Source organism: Marmota monax, unplaced genomic scaffold, assembly GCF_021218885.2.
Source record: "Marmota monax isolate L192 unplaced genomic scaffold, Marmota_monax_Labrador192_F-V1.1 WCK01_AAM20220418_F8-fsc00199, whole genome shotgun sequence".
NCBI lineage: Eukaryota > Metazoa > Chordata > Mammalia > Rodentia > Sciuridae > Marmota > Marmota monax.
In genome coordinates, this window is record NW_026694340.1 from 1012549 (window position 1) to 1033233 (window position 20685).

Here is a 20685-nt window from a genome sequence, read left to right on the forward strand (position 1 = left end):
AACTCAGGGATAAAGGAAGGGAACAACAAATTAAGTCTTGAATTTTTAGGATTGGTTAGTTGGGTTCAATGTCTACTTCTCAAACGTTCTAAAGTTGAAGCAGTGGTGCCCACTCTAGGCCTAGTTCCATGGTCCCAAGAGAACTGGAACCAGGACAGACGATCTGTGGACACACCCCACCTTCTGCCATTTTTTAAGGTTCATCATACTACCCTCTTCTCCCTTGGCAAGAAGCACCCTCTTACTTGCAAGGCTGCTAGAGACCTATTATTAGAATTCTATTAGTGGCCATGTCCATGTCATGTAGCCATACTACTCCTGGTTTACATAACATGTCCTCTCTTGATCCGGACACCTGCAGTGATCCCTGCTAATGGATGTTTTGGGCTTTTTAAGTTCTCTTAGCCTTGTTCCTGCAGCCCTGAGGCTGTTGGAAGAAAATACTCTACCAAGACCCCTAATGATTGGGAAGGAGACCCATAATTCAATGTTACTACACAAGCTCTCACAGATTTAGGTGCTCCTGTTACCTCCCCATTCCTATCTTCTTAAAAAAAAAAACAATCTATATAATCATTTATTCAGTTCACCCATGGCTCCCCTACCAGTTTTGACTGCACTCCCCCTGAAAAAGGTAGACTAGGTTTTAAATTTTCCATAGCCAGGTCTTCCCAGCTGGAAGATGAGATTGTATAGATATTAGAGTAACAAACCATCTATGCAGCTGGGAGCTCTGGGGCACTGTAGACTGTTTGCTGAAATCTCCTTTCACAGAAGAGAGACCAGGGCCATATCCAATTGGCTGTACACAATACATCAGGACTTCTTACCTAGACAAGGATGAAAGAGGGCATCATTTCTGAAGACTTTTTTATTAGAATTCTATTTTGATTAGTGACCTCACAGAGCTATTTTAGGATGGGGGGGTGGTTGAACCCAATATTAGCATATGCTCTACCACCAAGCTATACCCCCTAGTGCATTAAACTATTTTAAAACAGAAATGTGGCTAGATTCCTTGTCTCCCTCAGAGGTTTCACGTGGCTTTCATACAGGAGGGGCAGTTTTAACTTTTGTTATAATGGGTGAAAGGGTCCATGCCAGCAACACAATTACTCAAAGTCCAGATGAGAAATCAGTAAATATAACATGCCTGAAAGGTAGCCCGAGCACATTCCTCTGGTAGACATTAACTTATTAAATTGATCCTGATTACAAATATAAACTTTGCTCCTATCTCACCTGGCAACCATGAAGGCAGATGTCTATAAAAGGAAGTGGGAACAGTCTCTGGCTTTTAGGCTCCAACATCCTCCCTCTGCCAAGATGTGGCATCTCAAACTCCTTGCAGTACTCATGATCTGCCTGCTGCTGTTGGGCCAGGTAAGGAAAGAAGGAATATGTGTGGACACAATAGTGGCAGTAGTAGAACTTTAGATGGACCCTGAGAGCTGGACTTGGTTTTAAGGAATGGTTCCTGCTTAATCCGCAGTACCTGGGGATGACCCTTCTTCCAAGGAATGCAACAGTTGTAAACTTCCCTACTTGAGGTGTATTTGTCTTTGCTCCACAGGCAGATGGCTCCCCAATATCAGAACTGAGTTCAGGAAAGAGAAGGTCACGAAGAATGACCCCCTTCTGGAGAGGGGTGTCCCTCAGGCCCATTGGAGCCTCCTGCCGGAACGACTCTGAATGTATCACGAGACTCTGCAGGTACTCTGCAAACCTGGGTGAGGGCTGGGCCAGAGGCCCCTGGGAAACTGGGCAGAAACAAGATGAGGACACACAGAGGCCTAACAATAAAGGGGGACTGAGACTGTGAGCCATGGAGAAGAATCTCTCAGGAGTTAGGAACTACTATTAAAAAGAGTGGTGCCTTTCCTGAGACTGGACAGATCAAGCAAAGACAAGGGAAATGCAGCAGATGCAGCCCTGGGTACTCCTAGATTCAAGAGTCTAAAAACTCATTTTTCCCTCCCCAGAAAAAGACGCTGTTCCCTAAGTGTGGCCCAGGAATGACAAACGTGCCAGGGGAAGAAAGGACAGCAGTCACCTCCAACAATGCTCCGTTCTATGGAATATTGATTAACTGCATTTGGGCTGGAGATACAAAAGTGAAGCAATTTTGTGTTTTTAATATTTAAAGACAGATGTATGCTTTCAATTGGTCTCCATTTCTTCTTAGAATGCTGATATGTAGATAAGTTTATATCTAAGTTTAGAGTTTATTTTATTTTTCTATGGATACTATTAAATGTCTCAAGTTGAAATTCTGGCAGTCTGAAATTCAAACTTGAAGAAGGATTCATTTGGTACAATACAGAAACAAACATTGCCTAATAATGATCTGTTCAACTTCTCCATATGGAAAGTGTGGGGAAAGTTAACAATTTTTCAAGAATCTAATAAAGAATATAATGCAAGTTAAAGGCAAAAAAATTCACAAGAGATATGCAGTCAGTCTTGGCAATTTTCTAAGTTGTGGCCCTGGATCCTGGCCCTTTCATCCATGTTAAGTACTTTTTTTAGTTGTACAGGGACACAATATGTTTATTTTATGTACTTATTTTTTATGTGGTGCTGAGGATTGAACCCAGTGCCTCACACATGCTAGGCAAGTACTCTACCGCTGAGCTACAACCCCAATCTGTAAAGAACTCTTTAGTGAGCTATCAAGATAGGCAAGGCTGGCAATTGCCACCTGATGATGTGTACAAGTTTGTTTATGAGTCTCTGAATATGAAGCAGAACTGAAAGAAAAATTTAGTTTAATAAGACAATAAAAGCCTAAGCCGCTGAAAACATCAAAAAGGAACCGAGATTTCTGTTTAGGGCAGGGCAATTGTGGACATTACACAAGGAACCAGGCCAGAAAGTTCAGAATTTCTGTAATGAGAAAATGTGACCTGTGGTGGTGGGGCCAGACTTTAGTAGTGCTGGACCCTAAAATACAAAACAGCAACTGCATGAAAAGGGCAAAGTAAGAGCTGAAGAAGTCTAAAGTGCACAGTGTTTATAAACTTTAATACAGAAAATCTATTTGATATTTATTAAACTTAGTTTCTCCAGCTATGGTTTGGCATTATACAAAGCATCTTAATGACACAGAGTTAAAAAGATTTTTACAAATTGAAATGTGATACCCTTGTCTCCAAATATTTTAATTGCCATAAATTTGTTTAAAAATACACATTAAACGCATGTTTGACACTCTAAACTTTCTATAATCTCAATACCACAAAATACATATAATATACTATACAGATGTGGAAAAATCTAGTTAGTATATAATACTTTGCTCACCATTAACAGCTTTATTATGTGAAATGCACATACTGTCTTAAAAATCCAAGCTTTTGAGCCCCAAAGTACCTCTGAAATTTTAATGTATTGCAACAAATAAAAATCACAGTATATAATTGAAATTTTGGTTGAAAATGTCAGATGCCTAAATATTTTGGATAAAAGAAATGTAAAACAAAGATTTGGATCATGTACAAAACAAAGGCATCCTATTAGTCACTAACAGTACCTTTCTGCAGAATTAACAGGCTTATAATTTATCAACAGCATTACCTCCCCTTCAAAACCCTCCCCAAATATCAAACTGTTATTTACCAAATAATTTTAATTTCAAATAAGATAAAAGGATTTCAATAAATATATAAGCATTTCCATCCTCCATATACAAAATTTCTTAAAATCATTCAAAACGGAGGCTAGGTAGAAATTTCCCTAACTGTGCTTACCAACCCCATATCTGGCCCTCACAGGTGGTGCCTTCCCAGGCACTGCCAACAGGGCCAGCTCTGTTGGTGAGCCCCTGCCCCCACCCCCCAATCCCACCCCAGTACTGTTGAATGCTCATGTCGATGATTTGCCAGATGTGTGCATAAAGTTGTAAAATGGGGACACTTCTTGAACAGCAACAACGAACTCAACAATATGGATACTCAAGGCATTGATTTGAAAGGCAGCATCTCCGAATTGGTATTTTCCAAAGAGGAACATAGCAAGTAGAAACCACATGGAAGCATGAAAAAGTAAAAAACAAATATTACTCGAGTTTCTGGGTGGGAGTGTTTCCCTGCTCATTTGGAGAGCTTTTCTTGGTTTTGTTTTAAAGAATGTCATTTATGCTTAGCTGAGCAACAGTGGCAAGGAGAGGCCCATGCTGATATTTCTGAAAATCAACTTCTTTATATGACTACTCAGGCTGCTATTTTAGGATGCTTAAACATCTACATGACTTGGTTGAGACCTAGCCTGAATACTTTACTCTGTGACCAAATTCCATTAGAAGAGGAGACTTAGCTATTCCCATTCCCGTTTCGGGAGACACCAAGTACCTTTTCTAGGGGACGGGGTAGGGGTTGTGGGTGGCACAGTACCAGGGATTGAACTCAGGGGCACTCAACCACTGAGCCACATCCCCAGCCCTATTTTGTATTTTATTTAGAGACAGAGTCTCAATGAGTTGCTTAGCGCCTTGCTTTTGCTGAGGCTGGTCTTGAATTCATGTTCCTCATGTCTCTGGATTCCCTGGGATTACAGGAGTGTGCCACCATGCCCAGCTTAGCAAGTACTTTTTAATTAACCATCTGGTTTATGTGAATGGATTTATGTGAATAGGAGCTAGGTAGACCATCATTCCTTTATGAACTTATAACAACTTACTGCCTGTGATTTGCAGCTTGGTTTTCAGGGTCTAACAGGCTAAACCAAACTTCTTTATTATTCACAAACAATTTATTTGGCCTCTTGTCACTGCATATTCAAGCCATTGAATGATTGACTATTCTACTCATTTTACTGAATAGCAACCTCAGTTGTGCAACATAATTGGGGTGGGCGGGGGGAGTCTGCCTCTCCAACACATTGATACGTGAAGTTGAAATGAAATCTGTTTTCCACGTAACTAAGGAATATATATAAGTTATAGGAGTCTGTATGGATTTGAAATGTCCCGGCTCCCCAAGTTACTTAGTTTAGTTAGTTTGTTTTTTAAAGCATCATCACAATCTGCCTAAAACATTCATCCCCAGTAGATGTTCCTGGGACCATACTGAAACTCCTATAGATCAAGATACATAATGAAGCCATTTTGTTTAATTAGCTACTGGAAAATCAAAATTCTTCCCACCCTGTAAGAGCCCTATTACACTACAGAAGGGCTGAAATATATTTTAAAAGTTAATTTACTACAAATCATAGCAATTAAGTTTTAACAATCTAAAGGAATACACATTGCACCCTTGAACATTAATATCCAAGGTGTCAACAACAAAGTGTCTTAGATCAATTTAATAAATAATGTGGAAATAGTTGCACTAAGCTAAAATACTAAACACACACATTTTTGACAAACTAATTTCATGTTTTCATACATACATACATATATATAAAGTGTGTATGTGTACATCATTTTAAGAGCCAAAGTTACATACCCTCATACCTGGAGAGTGCACAGCGTACCCTCCTCTACACAGCTAGACATCACTGATGGGAGCAACTGCTGGCTGCTCAGAAAATGCCACCAAGTACTGGCCTCTGGAGCCAGAAATCTCACTGACAACAGTTGCCTTCTGTAGGCTCTTGCTTCACAATGCAAGCTCATTCATTAAAAGTTAATGTACCAAAGTTTCTGCCATTAAATACAAAATGATCTGTCTAGCTGATTAAAACCTTTAATGAAAAGAAACGAACAACAATTAAAAAACAGTGAAATCTACTAAAGCCACAAGTGTGTCATTCAAAGTGCAGCCCAGATGCCTAGTGCAAGAGCTCCCCAGAAACACAGGCATGCATGGGCACGTGCACACATTACTCTAAATTCCTTATATATTGGAGAATTAAAATCAGTGGTGGTCAATCTTCTCTGCTCTTCAGGAGCTATAGCTGTAAATTTATCTGAAGTATTCACTGCTTTATAAAGTAACTTCTTGGCTCCTTGCCTAAAAAAAGGTGGCACTGAAGCAAGGAAAGGGCTAGATGTTCTCCAGCCAGACTGGTCCCTGGGTTGGGCAAGATTGAATCACCTGAAAGGGATACCGCACAGCCTAGCCCAGGCAAGGCTACTGTGACAATTTCATCCACTGCAACCAGTCTGTTGGTTGCCTATAAAGAGTCCAATGGTGTAAACTGTAGCCTCCTGGCATACAGGTGTGGTCTTAAAGAGCAGTCAACAGTAATTTTCAAAATAGTTGCTACTTATATAACTATATATTAAGCAAAAGTCTCAGACTAAGTTTGTTTTTAGCTGCTTGTCAAATTCAGTTTAAAATGATTAGAAAACACTGAGGATGCCTCACCTATTGAGGAGGGAGGAAATGGTCACCTGTAATGGAGTCCAAAGTATGTGCTAGAGCAGATGACACAGAACATTTGAAATGACTGAGGAAAGGGAGTGGTATTTCCTCAGACTATGACATTAAAAATTCAATTATTTAGGATAGGATTTTGATCCATTGCCCACTACCAACTGGTAGAAAAAAGAAAAGGAAAAAAAAACCCTCCACATGAAAAAGTTGAACAAGTCATTCTCCAAGAATTAACAGTTTAAAAAAAAAACATCTTACAGCAGCACCATAACACATAGGAAACTCTGCTTTAAGAAAATATCAGTGTGACCCCAGAAATGCTCCTGCTACCTTTCAGGACACACAAGAGACTAGAATGCACTGGAACTTAAGAGATGCCTCACTGGCTGTTGTTGCTGAAGTCAAAAAGCCCAGAGGATGCTTGTTCCACTTCTAAGACACCACTGCAAATTAAGGAATCAGAGTCAGAGAAATAAGAGGAGGACAGAACACACACATACTTGATTAACATCTGTTATTTCTTACTAAATTACTATCACAACGGCTGAGAAGTTGTCCGTAAGGAAAACTATTCCTAGAATACACTAAGATTAAATTAGAAAGATATCAGAGGCAAATTCTCCAAGGGAAAAGGTTAAATTCAACATAATTCATAATCTCAATCTTCAAAGATATGTAAAAATAACTTGAGGTACAAAACAGTTAAGAAGCTCTATAAATATGAGGCCACAGGACAATGAAAGTTCACTAGCTTCAGAAATAAACGTTAAGAGAGACCCAAGCAGAGGATTCACTGCACCACTAAACTGGGAGATTCTCTATCCCTTCTTTCCCCTTTCCCATTTCAAACCTTAGCAATATCTACAAAGAGTAGGGCAAGCTTTCCCCCCTCCCCACCCCCAGTTGGATGTATTTGTTTTTGGAATAAGGAGTACAAAGCATTTTTTGAAGCAGCATTACCCAATTGGTTAGACTAAGTCATGTACCAACATATTAGCTTTTCTGAATTAATCTTTTTATGTCTGTAAAGGAAGTTTTATTTTAAATGAAAGAATTCAACATTATTACTACAGAGGACCAACCATGTATTGACAATCTGGTCCTAGTGTAAAACTTCATCTGTAAACAATCCACAGAGTCTTCATTTAAAAGTAATATTTAAGGCACACCAGACATGATAGGGGCAGTAAAAACAAAGTATAGAGGGTATATCTCTCATCCTCGACTCCTATATGCACCTTGTAGGGAAAGGAACATTGATATACAATTCTTACAGAGCTGGCATCTTAAGCTCTATCCCAGCTCTCCTCCCTTTTCCAAGAGAGCTCACATTAAACCAAGTTAGGTGGCACTTTTCTAGTATGAATTTTCTGATCCTATCAGAAAAATACATCACTGATGAGGGCCTTTAAGAAGGAGAAATTCATTATCTCTACAACAGGCATTAGAACTGTAACTTGTATAGCAAAACCACACACACCACAGCTGCAGGCCATTCCCACATCAGTTACCAATGCTCACTTCAGAGCATTACAATCTAGTATAGGGGAAAAATCTGCAAAGAGATTTTAACCTTCGAATATTATCAATTAAAGAGACATAGGCAGACACCCTCAGGAGTTGGATCATACCTTTTTCAAGATTAACTTAATCTGCTTCAATTGTGTCAAAGAATAAGCAACAAAAGAGAATACATGGTTTTAATAAAATTCTTAAAGTTTAAGATTGTCTTTTTATGAAACCCTTCAATATGTGCTTCTCCTAGAAAGTTTGCCTACTCTTTTGTAATGCATTAAATGCAAGTTATGGTCACCTTGTGATTGCTGTAGTGTTAACATATTCACAGTTTTTGAAATAATGCATACCAAATCAGACACATTTCATTTTATATCCACATAAAATGCCATCTTCTCATCTTTAAGTGACTTTTCATGTGTTAGAAAGATATGCTTAATACTAAGCATAAATTTTACAATAATAAAATTGCAGTTAAGATTTAAAATAATATCAGGTAGTAGGTAGAGAAAGAACATGTTTCTATTTTAGATGAACCAACTCTTACTCATAGAAGAGCTACCACAAAAAGACAATAGGTAACAAGGCTCCCAAAATATATAAATAAAAACACTACATTAAATTTATGCTAAATATTCAACAGAGTAAATTTATAGGCAGAAATAACTAAGTTTTAAACAAGCCCCAGTCTGGGAACTTAAAAAAATTAAAATAAATAGAATCTCACTTGATTAGTTACGAATTGCAACTGGAATTTCAATCTTATTATAGATCACTAAAACCATCTTATCAATATGCTGCAGATTTAAAAGTATTTAAATAATTTTTCACATTGGGAATATTAAAGGGGTCAATTGATATGATGGCTTTGGGTTATAAACAACACATGAACCAAGGAGGAGAAAACCATTCCTCATTCTTAGTGTTGACTAGGTGGTGTAATGGCAGTTTTCCTTCGTGATGTAACACAGTGTTGTGGAGAAAATCAGAGGCAACAAGAATGTGTTCAGTTCAAGATATCAACTTGGCATCTTGGCGAAGCCAGTGCAGTCCCTGCCGGGTATAACGAGCTAGATCTGTCATGATGCTTGCATTAAAGATGAGTGGGCCCATTACTTTATCCAGTTCAGCAAAGAATTCTAGAAAACCAAAAACATTCATTAAATATTGCACATTCTTTGGAATCACTGTTTTAAAATTGAGTCTAGATTATAAAACAGCATTCACATGACTTCAAAAAACACACCCTCCCCCACACTGTTACACATATACCACTGATAACAATTATAAATTGCTATTTATGCTTTAAAATGAAGACTCAGTACTACACACACAATGTACTATTTGATTATTCAAAATGTTATCTATGTGCCATTTTTATGAAAGAATCAAGTGACATGAAAAGATATTTTTTGTATGTTTCTTATAATAGCTCCTGTGAAATAATTATGATAGTCTGTATTCAACCATTTTGTTGTAATTATATGCCATCCACCATTAATAAATTAAATCTCATGTTTTAAGATAGTAGAATAAAATATTAAGAGATAGAAATAAAGATTTTTTGTGAACAAATAAAGGCTGCACGAAAGGGTGAGGCGTAGAACAGTATCCTAAAATTTGATTCTTATATAATTTTGGGAGCAGCTATAATGATATAGGACTTAGACACTAAAAAGAGATTTTAGACATGTAAGGAAAAAAAGGTTTACTAAAGATCTTATGCTATTCAAACAAGATAAGAAGTGACCAAACACTTGCTCATCTTTACAGAATTCCAGCTCATAAATGCAGAAGGTGTGTCAGAAGAGAAAATTCCTGATGAACTATTTCCTAATAGAATAATGGGTCTACTCAGTGATCATCAACAGATGTGAAAAGCATAAGTTAAAGTGCAATAGGGAATCTTCTATCAGACTAATCAGGCTGACACCATCTGAATAATCTACTGACAGTATCACTAAAAATGCTATTACATGCCTCTTACTATATATAATGCAATAGGAAATTTAGAACAACACCTATAAAATATTCTTATGAAAATACTGTACTTAGGGCCAGGGTGCAGTTCAGTGGTAGAGCACTTGCCTAGCATGGAAAAAGCCCTGGTTTAATCCCTAACACTGCAAAAAATAAAAAATAAAAAACACTGAACTTGAGGGCGGGAATGTAGCTCAGTGGTAGAGTGTGTGCATGTGTGAGGCTCTGGGTTCCATCCCCATAACTGAAACAATCACAAAACTGGAACTTGAATCAAATCTCAAGATATAACTTATCAGGGCTGGGAATGTAGCTCAGTTGGTAGAGCGCTTGCATCGCATGCACAAGGCCCTGGGTTCAAACCCTAGCATCAAGGGGGAAAAAAAAAGATTCAACTTATCAGTATCAAGGAATTAAGAGAGAGAGAACAGGGCTGGTGCTGTAGCTCAGAAGTAGGAGAACTTGCCTAGCAAGAGTGAGGCACTGGGTTTGATCCTCAGCACCGCATAAAAATAAAATAAAGGTATTATGTCCATATAATATATAAATTATGTCCATAATATATAAAATATTATATATCATAATATATGTGACATATATTATATAATATTATATATTATGTCCATATATGTGTATATATGTATGTGTGTGTGTATATATATATATATATATATATATATATATATATGAATGAATCAGAGAGAAAAAACAAATTAAGTGACATCATGAGGAAATAATCTGTCAAATCCAGAATTATACCTATTTAATGACCTGGTTTCTCAACATCAATGGCATGGCCAAAACAAAGAAAAGAACAAAAAAGTGGAGGAGGGGGAAATACTCAATGCAATAAAATGTGTAGACTTTGCTTGGATCCTGTCTGGAATAAAACCAACTGTTAAAAAAAGAAAAGAAAAAAAAAAAGGCATGTTTGAGATAGGGAAAATTCGATGGTATACTAGTTATTAGATAATACAAAAGCCTATTCTTAAGTTTGGTAACTGTGATAAGACTTGGTGATCATATTAGAAAAAGTCCTTATCATTTGCCAGGCCAGGTATTATGCACCTGTAATCCCAGAGACTCTGGAAGCTGAGGCAGGAGGATCGAAACTTCAAGGTCAGCCTCTGCAACTTAGCCTCAAAATAAAATAACAAAAGGGCTGGGGATCTCATCGATACAGAACCTCTGTATTCAGTCCCCAGCACTGCAATCAAACAACTAATTTTATCACTCAAGGATGCATACCAAAGTTATTTTCAGGTGAAATGTCATGATATTATATGCCTATTTGCTTTAAAATACTCCAGGGAAGAAAATTATGGGAGAGAAAACGTGTAAGAGCTCACAAGCATGACTAGCAAAATGTTGTTAAAACTAAAGCTGAATGAACGTGGGCTCATCATACCATTCTCTTTCCTTTAGTCAATATTTATGTTTGAAACTGCCACACAAAAAGTAAAAAGAAGAAAAAAAAAAGGAGAAAAGATAGAAAACTGGTATCAGGGAGAAGAATGGTAACTGGGGAATTTCAGCCCTCTAACCTTTCCTGGTCAGAACTGACAATATTTCATTCCTGGACAAATTAGGTTTTTAAAAATACAACTATGTTAAATTTTGGGATTACTCTTCTATTTTTCTCTTACCATTATCCTTCTTTAGGGATAGGAATCTTGCATTTTCATCTGATACCTATTCATATAATAACTATTTAAATGTATTCTGTAATAAAAGAACACTGACTGGCTCTTTCAGTGTTCCTCTGCAAAGGACCTATCTGAATAGGTCTATAGACACATATTTGCTAACAACATCTATTGAAATAAGATGGTGAATATACAGTATTTTTCTCTAGGATCTTTAAATAATTTACATATATTTATAATTTTAAATGCTCCTTGTTTGGAAGATAATGAACTTTTAAGGTACAGAGCCTCAAATGACCTAATTTACAAAATATTAGGGGGGAAAAAAATCTGTGCCTGTAATCCCTGCAGCTCAGGAGGCTGAGGCAGAAGAATCAAGAGTTCTTCAGCAAAAGTGAGGCATTAAGCAACTGAGTCCCTGTCTCTAAAAAACAAAATAGGGCTGAGGATGTGGCTCAGCAGTCAAGTGCACCTGAGTTCAATTCCTGGTATCCAAAAAAAAAAAAAAATCTGTTCATTTAACAGTCTCTTTTTGCAAAAATCCAGTTAGAATGTATTTTCTTTATATATTAAGCATCTCAGATGTACAAAATATCTAAATGCAATCCTATGTTTACAGCTAAATTTATTAATCATCTCATGGAACGACATAATTTTATTACTTTTGTTGTATGAATTTACATTTAATATGCCGAAATAGCTCTTTGTCTAAGATAATGGGCATCTATGTTTAGTTTAGTTGTGTCAACAGTATCATGAGAGGTTTTATGTTTAACTAAATTCGGCTATACTTACTGACTGCTAAGCACAGGAGATTATTGGCAAAATGATTATCATTAACCATAAACTAGGTAATAAATTACATACACACCAGTTAAAAAATCATAAAAGTTCCTTTTAACAATTCCATCCCTCAAAGTTTACCCAGAATGCTACTTACCTTTTTGTTCTTTGGAAAGCTGTTCAGCTTGGTCCCAAATTTCAGTGGCATAAAGGAAGTTAGATGTAACCTGAACATAGCTGGCTGCCATCTGGTGGATCTTCTGTGGAATGGTCACTGAAGAGCCACTTGCTGAAGCACTACTGCCCCCAGAAGAATAATTTCCCGAATTGCCTGGTGACAGCTTTGGAGAAACAGGGGAAGGCATCCCAACGGCTTTGCTACACACAGAGAAACAGGAAGCTTGCTCATATGGACAAAGTGAGAGTTATGCAATCCATGTACAATTGGCTCTTCCTACATAAGAGCTTTTAAAATTTAAAGATTCTTTAAGATAAGGGTTCCCAGAGAAGTACAATTTCTTTTAAGTAAGTATTAAAGGCCACTGTTATCTAGAATGTTTGTTTTGACATGGCAACATAACAAGAAATGGGAAGTAACTGAAGAAAGTCATGACTGTTACTAAGCAATTCAAAATGTTCAAAGCTAAAGTCCCTCACTCTGGATCCATACACTTTCCATCTATTCAGGCTTGCAACTACACATTTTTTAAATTGTTCTGGAGAAGAGTAGGTGAAATTCACAATCCTATAAACTATAGTATTAGGTGAGAACATCTTTTCTTGAGCTCCATAATTTCTGGTACTTTCCTAGTTTATCCAAATTATTCAGAGTTGACAAAGAGATACAGCGTTCTCAGTCAAATGCAATCAATCTCAAGCTTCCTGACAATTAAATATTCCTTAGAGATCACGTATATTGAAATCTTCCAGGTTCATTTCAGAAAACTATAATTTTGTAAAAATGCACAAAGCTCTGATCACACATTAAAAAAAAATAAAACCAAAAAAGGGGAGAAAACTTACTTGTTTTACACTTTTATCTGCTTTTTTAGCTATAAATCTGGTTATAGAAATATATACAAGGAAAAGACTGAATGTAGATTCACAGAAACATAATAATTGAATAGATAAAAATAAAAAAATCTTTCATGGTGCTTTTGTATCTTTGGGTGTGGATGGGGTGGGAGTGATATGAGGAGGGAGGAGAAATTACAATCATGTCACTAAATTTTGGCAATGCCAAGACTTGGAGTAAAGTTAAGCCCACTTTAATAAACCCAAGTAACCATCGAAATCCACTGTAAGAAGGGATGAGATGTTGTTTAAAACTCAGATGTCTGTGTATTGGCATGTGTGAGGCCCTGGATTCAATCCCCAGCATATATTCACATATATAAAGATTTAGAGATTAGAGATCTTAATTCCATTTTCATATTTTATATAAACCTATCACAAATAATAATTGATACAATAAATTTTTACCTACCTCCCCAAACCAGGTGATGGTGCTTGAGAATTATTATAAGAATTCTATAGAAAAAAAAATATTTAAAAAAATCCATTATTAAGTACTAATAGAGCTGACAGTGCTAATAGAGTTGACTTTAAGTAGTTTTATACATTTAAGACACCAAAATGTGTAAATGTAAAACAGAAAGAAATTATTAGGTAAGAGCTGGAATGTTCTACAAGATTTCATATAAGTGGCCAGGAAAGAATGAGTAACAGATGGATAAAGGGAAGGTGTGAGGGCATAGGGAAATGAGTCATTCTACGTGCAATGATGGCAGAAAATAAGATATATGTATCCCACATAGTTTGCCTAAAGTAAAGGTTCAGATAAGGAATAAAAGTGAGACCTGGAGGGCCATGTAGACCAAGGTAAGGGAGTATGGATTTGACCCAGTCAGCAATAATGAACTACTGAGGGGCTCTAAATCATAACCAGAGCAGGGTTTTAGGAGGATATTTGTGGTGCTGGACTGAAAAAAAAACATGAGGAGATATTTTCGGAAACTAATAGTCTAAAGAATGGTATTGAAAATAAAAGATAATTTTAAAGGGGACCAAAAAAAAAATCATTTCAAAGTATAAATATGGTTTGTGGCATATAGTTACACAAGTTCTATAATCAGATATATGTGTGTCAAAAAAAATCCCAGGAAACCACGAACGTATTTGAGAGTTCTCAAACAGTATATTCTCCCCTGTGTTTTGCCTAAATATAAGAGCACTTCTGGGGTAGTAGGGAATGGACCCTCCTCTTTCGCATACTTACCTTCAGGTGCTCTGTCAGTGTCTTTGAGTACTTCAGAGCATTTTCCTTCTTCAGTTTGAAGAGCCTCAGGTACAGCAAAGATTGGCATCTCAGGCTAGCCAAAGAAAAGAGTATCTTATTTACCAGGATAACAGACTCTGACCATATCTGTACAAATAACCTTTGCAAAATGCAAGAATATAGGACTGGCTCGTGTGAGGAAATCATGGTATAAGATCAACAATACTAACCCTTAGGTAAAACCAAAAGATGTATTCTTATTGTGGTACACACCATAGGAAAGGGAAGATGGATAAGAAACTTGGTTTTGGCCTCCCATTAGTTGGACTAATGGGACTTACAGGATTCCAAAGTGTCATTGTAACACATGCATTACAAAAAAAAAAAAAAAAAAAAAAAATCACTAAGGGACAGAATTACATCATAAATAATCTAAAATATAAAAAATAAAATTAGGAAAAACAACTCTGATAGAACATATGAACCTTAACAGGCTTTTATAAAGGCGCTGTGTGACCAACCCTCTCTACATATCCAGTCAAGTCCACTTCTCACTGGCCCTCTTTTAGTTCCTTCAAAGTTTCCTATTCATTGTACTTCTGCCTTGCTCCCTACCCTCTACTCTTATTCTTTTGTTTTGTTTTGTTTTGTTTTTGGTGATACTAGGCTCTATCACAGAGCTACATCCTTATCCTTATCCCTTTTTAATTTGAGACAGAGTCTCAAAAGGTTACCCAGGTTGGCCTCAAATTTGTGACCCTCTCCTGCCTCAGCTTCCAGAGTTACTAGAATAATAGGCACATGCCATCATACTTGGCTTTTTTTTTTTTTAAATTACATATACTTTTTTTTTCAAAGTATTTAATTCATATCTTGTGTGATTATTTAATTTCTATCTCCTCACACTAAACTGTAAACCTCAAGATGAACAGGACTGTGTAAGATTTATTCACAGTAAGATAAATTCCCAATATTAAACGAAGTGCCAAGTAAAGTACATAACCCGTAACTGATAATACCTTCCAGGAACAAAACAAACTTACTAACCTACTTATTATTTACTAATTTATTTATGGTACTCAGAATTGAACCCAAGGGTGCTCTACTACTGAGATACCATAGCCTTAAGTTGTCTAAGCTGGCCTCAAAATTGAGATCCTTTCACCTCAGCCTCTTGCACATCTGAGATTACAGGCATGTGCTGCCATGCCTGTCTGGAACAAAACAAACTTTATATCATATTCTTATATCCTTCTAAGGAGAGGTACGTATATGAAAGGACTGAGAGGGCATGAAAAGAAATGCAGGAAAAAACATCATTTCTCTTCTCTAGGGAAAAAAAAATATTTTAAACAGTAATAGTAGAAGCAGTAACACCTCACTGGAAGACATCATACACATCCCTCATGAGAGGATTCCAATATCAATCTCATCCTACCAAGACTTATCAAGAGGGCAAGAGATCAGAAATTGACAACTAAAATCTTTCAGTGGGAATTTTGAGTTATTTCCTGCTTGACTCACTGAGAAAAGGTTTGTAACAGGGTTAATAAGGAAGGTTGATTCAAGGATAATACTCTCAAGGCATTCAAGACATACACAGTCCAATTTATCAAGGGCTACATGTCATTTATCAGAGGGTGGAACACACAACACTTACCAAAGTACTGTGAGTCTTTTATCTGCAGCTGTGGCATCTGGTGCCAAGTAATTCTTTAGCTTCATAGTGTATCTATGATTAAGATAACATACAAATGACAAATAGAATATAAAACTTCCCTTTGATCTCATGATTTCCTTTGTCCTCAAAGCATTAGAATCAAACCTAAACATCCACTTAAATGCCTACTTCTCCTTTCCCAAGAAAAATAAAGGACTAAGCATCCTCTTCAGCATATATGGTTATATCAGCCTCTTCTTACTCAGACCAGAGAAATGATGTTATTGCCAATGATGTGGCAAATTCTTCTACTTACTTGATAAGCTCCACTGTGTCTGAATACATAGGGAATGGGGATTTGGATTCCTGAGCATTCTTCTCTAATGCATTCCCACATTCAATGAAAGATACCACAGCATCAAGATAGTATACTGCTTTTTCAAACCTATCGGACTAAAGAAAGGATTAAAGTAGTTAGTGGTGATCTACTGTAAGTAAAAACAACAAATGGGGATTTAAGTTGATTTGATTAAACACATAAATATAAGGAGAATATTTACATACCAATGCATCTGCATTGTGCTTTAGCTTTTTTGCTTCTTGTAGATAATGGTCTGCTGAATAATTTCTGCAATACACATTTTCATTTTAAATAAAATGGTAAATATTTTCATTAAGATAATACTAGTTTACTTCAGTTTCTAGTATCCCTTCATTTTCACATCAAGTTAAAAAAAAAATCATTAAGCATTTGTTTCTATTTTTTTTTTTTTTTTGGTACCAAGGATTGAACCCAGGGGGCGCTTAACCACTGAGTCTCCTCCCAGCCCTTTTTTCTTTTTTTATTCTGAGATATGGTCTTGCTAAATTGCTTAGGGCCTTGCTAAATTGATGAAACTGGCTTTGAACTTGTGATCCTCCTATCTCAGCCTCCCAAGTGGCTGGGATTACAGGTGTGCATCTCTGCACCTGGCTGGGATTTTTTTTTTTTTCCTGACAAATGTTTATATCAGGTTAAGAACATACATCATTCTGACCAACTGATGGCATATCTTCCCAGAAAAATCAGAAATCAAACTCCCTAATGTTAAATACTAAGTTCGTCAAGTTATTTTAAAGATTAAGAATAAATACAGGGCTGGGGATGTGGCTCAAGCGGTAGCGCGCTCGCCTGGCATGCGTGCGGCCCGGGTTCGATCCTCAGCACCACATACAAAGATGTTGTGTCCTCCAATAACTAAAAAATAAAAAAAAATAAAAATAAAAAAGAATAAATACAATGTGGGTAGGAGAAATAATATTTTCTCAAAATGCAGGAAAAAACCATCATTTCTCTTCCCTAGGGGGGGAAAAAACTATTTTAAACAGTAAGAGTAGAAGCAGTAACAGCTCACTGGAAGACATCATACACATCCCTCATGAGAGTCATGGAGTTAAGTTAAAGTAGCAGTAGTTGGACAACTGAGTGCCTTTCAAGTTAAAATCAGAATATTCTGTGGATCACATACAAATATTAATCCTCTGATCACTGATAGAAATTAAAATGAGTTTCTTACATGCTGACTGGAATGATTCTTGGTTGTTTTTTTTGTTTGTTTGTTTGTTTGTTTGTGGTGCTAGAAACTGAACCCAAGGGCTCACACATGGTAGGCAAGTTCTCTATGTCCCCCAACCTTTTAATTTTATGTTGAGATAGAGTCTTGCTAAGTTGCCAGGCTGAGACTTCTGAGTCACTGGGATTACAGACATGTATCACTGTGACCAACTTGTAATGATTTCTCAAATGCATTTTTAAAAATCTTATTTATCTCACCTGTCATCAAAGGCAAGCTTTGTTCTCCGAGGCTTAGAAGCATCAGGAGTCGGTGTAGATGGAGGACAGTTAGAGGAGCTATTTGGAGCCTTTTCCTGACCAGAAAAATATATAACTATGTTGAAAACTGTGAAATTAAAAATTAAGCGAAGAGTATTTCTTCAGTCACTGCTAAAATGGAAACAAAATTCTATTGCCTTTGGTAATTGATTTCCTTGTGTTATAAAACTTCTATAAACTTTATAATGTAAACTTTTTTTAAAACAGAATGGTCCATTTTATGTTACCAAACTACTCATCCTCATATTTATTAGAGTCTACTATGTGCTAGGCAATGGGCAAGGAACTTGTTAAAAACATAAGACAGAAACCACATACCAAAATGGCAGTACTTCTAAGGGCAAAATACATTAGTAATTACTGGTCATTGAAAACAGCAATAACAATATAATGTTTACTGGCTGTTTATTACATACCAGACACCAAGCTAACTAAGTATAGTTGTTAATCCTTCAAAAACCTCATGAAATAGGTACTGCTATTAGACTGAATTTTTTAAAAAGCAGTTTCAAGACTGAGTAACTTGTCTAAGTTCAAATAACCACTTTTTTATAATTTCACGATGCTAGGGATTAAACTTGGACCTCAACACATGTTAGGAATCAAACAAATTTTAAGTGGCATATCTGGAATTTGAGTTTAAAAACCCAGATCTGCCTGATTTCAAAAGCCTAGCTACTTTTCTTACATTTTTCTTTGTTTCCTATCAACATGTCTATTCTGCCTCCTTCCAACATATCCCTTTATGCAAGCGTTCTTCCTTTCTCTCTTTGCAAATGCCTTCCTATTCAGCCCTATACTTTTGAATTTACAATCTCCCATAATAAAACAGTATAAATTAGTAAAATGTAACCCATGAATACACAAATGTTTCAATAGTAGAAAAACTGGATAATATATAATTTTATTAATTGTGCTTAAAATATATTTAAAAGGAACCATGTAATAATTTTTTCAGTTCCATGTATTATAATTTACTTCAAGAAATGAAAATACAAGTCTTTTAAGATTTGAAAAAATGCTAAAGTTGCTTATGAAGTGGCTTTTTTGTTGTTGTTAGTGGCAATACTGGGGATTGAACCCAAGGAAGATCACTAACTACTGAGCTACATTCCCAGTCCTTTTAATTTTGGACAGGGTCTTGCTAAATTACCGAGGATGTTCTCAAACTTGCAATCCTCCTGCCTCAGCCTCCTGAGCCTGGGTTTACAGGCAGGTGTGGCCAGCTGAAATGGCTTCTTGAATACAATGTTGCAGTTGTAATGAGACTAAAACAGCTTACTTTATGTTTTATACATAGTCCTGTAAGTGCCTAAGTTTAGATTTATGTGAGGAAAACTGAAGGTTTCTGAAAATTATTTTTCTTCAACTAATTCATTTAACTGCCTGAGTTGGTAATTGTCAAGACCAACTAGCATTAACAACTTTAATAACTATTAAGTACTAGAAGAGCCTGAGACTAAAATTGGATCTATTTTTTCTCAAAAATGACGGAGTACCAAGTGACTGCATTTAATCCAAAAACATTTCTTAATTCCCGGGTAAGTCAAACACTGAAGAAAACAACAACAAAAAAATCTCTGCTGTTAAGAAAATAAAACTTCCTTCATAAAGAAGAGATTTTTATCCTTGAGACAGCAGAAGCCAAATAAGCAGGTGAGTTCAATTAATGTTTTTTATTTTGTTTATTTAAGAAAGGCCTCAAAACCTGCAATGAAAAGACAGGAGATTGAGAAAGAGCTAGTGGGCAACCGGAGAGCTGGAATGGTAAAAGGACAGTCACATCCTCAAGGCATAAGAATTCTCCAATCTACTGTAGAAAAAGGAAGGGTGTTCAGTTGAAGAGCCGTACGTATGTTTGAGAAGTTGCTCATAATTTAAATTATCTCAACTTAAAACACTTAAATTAACAAGTTTAATAAGCATGACTAATAGACTTTAGTAGTCTAATTTTTCAACTTTCAAACATATAGTCACAAAAATCCAGTGAGTTAAACTCCTAAAACTTTAGGTTATTGCCCTAATTCCAGAAATTTGTTCCTGATCAGAATAATCAATACAAACACAAAGCAATCAAACAACCTGGTAACAAACTGAGGGGGAGAGTCATTAAGGTACTGCCTTGAAAAAGCTTCTCTGGCCCAAATAGCCATCCACAAACATGAAGAATATTTCTCTACATTATGAGTCTGTCAGGAAAAATAATATTAGGAATAATTTCAGAACTAGCTTAGCTAAATTTTTTTCTATTTCATGAATAAAGCCAAGTGCTTTGTCACTTTATGTAGTATATTTGTAATATATGATATTCATGTAATATATTTGACTGTAAAATCTAATTCCAAGAAACTTGAAACCCATTTCAAACTACAGACAAGAACTTAATCTTAGCACTGGAACCATGTGGTATTTATTTTGAAAATGTCCATAACCAACTTTTTTCAATTATGGGCTTCTATCTTAATTAGTATACATGTGGCCAGCTGACTTATTGCTTTTATGGTCTGAAATGACTGAATCACTTTATCAATACTTTGACATACTGAGAGAGAAACACACAGGTCTATATATTTACTGAGAAATTAACAAAGATGTTAAAGCATATAACAAAGATGTTAAAGCACAGTTGT

General features: G+C 36.2%; 2 protein-coding genes across 4 annotated transcripts in view; one reads left to right on the forward strand and one right to left on the reverse strand.

Annotated features, from left to right (window-relative positions):
* The first annotated feature begins 1228 nt into the window (after nucleotides 1–1228).
* Nucleotides 1229–2164, forward strand: Leap2 (liver enriched antimicrobial peptide 2). Its single transcript, XM_046467667.2, has 3 exons — nucleotides 1229–1383; nucleotides 1574–1713; nucleotides 1983–2164. Exons 1-3 carry the CDS (start codon nucleotides 1252–1254, stop codon nucleotides 2017–2019), a joined length of 309 nt encoding a protein of 102 aa, XP_046323623.1. The 5' UTR covers nucleotides 1229–1251; the 3' UTR covers nucleotides 2020–2164.
* An 839-nt stretch (nucleotides 2165–3003) lies between these two features.
* Nucleotides 3004–20685, reverse strand: part of Aff4 (ALF transcription elongation factor 4) — an 88505-nt gene continuing 70823 nt past the window's right edge. For all 3 annotated transcript variants that reach the window (XM_058586521.1, XM_046467665.2, XM_046467666.2), the window contains 8 exons: nucleotides 17996–18090; nucleotides 16747–16810; nucleotides 16499–16635; nucleotides 16183–16254; nucleotides 14523–14616; nucleotides 13731–13774; nucleotides 12402–12622; nucleotides 3004–8974 (listed from right to left, as the gene is read on the reverse strand). In XM_058586521.1, coding sequence (XP_058442504.1) covers nucleotides 8847–8974; nucleotides 12402–12622; nucleotides 13731–13774; nucleotides 14523–14616; nucleotides 16183–16254; nucleotides 16499–16635; nucleotides 16747–16810; nucleotides 17996–18090 — 855 coding nt within the window. In that variant the 3' untranslated portion in view covers nucleotides 3004–8846. The remainder of the gene's footprint in view (nucleotides 8975–12401; nucleotides 12623–13730; nucleotides 13775–14522; nucleotides 14617–16182; nucleotides 16255–16498; nucleotides 16636–16746; nucleotides 16811–17995; nucleotides 18091–20685) is intronic.

Coding starts and splice junctions, on each gene's coding strand:
- Leap2 (XM_046467667.2), top strand. CDS start 1,252: ATGAAGGCAGATGTCTATAAAAGGAAGTGGGAACAGTCTCTGGCTTTT. Junction 1,384..1,573: donor GCCTGCTGCTGTTGGGCCAG/GTAAGGAAAGAA, acceptor TTTGCTCCACAG/GCAGATGGCTCCCCAATATC. Junction 1,714..1,982: donor TGTATCACGAGACTCTGCAG/GTACTCTGCAAA, acceptor TTCCCTCCCCAG/AAAAAGACGCTGTTCCCTAA.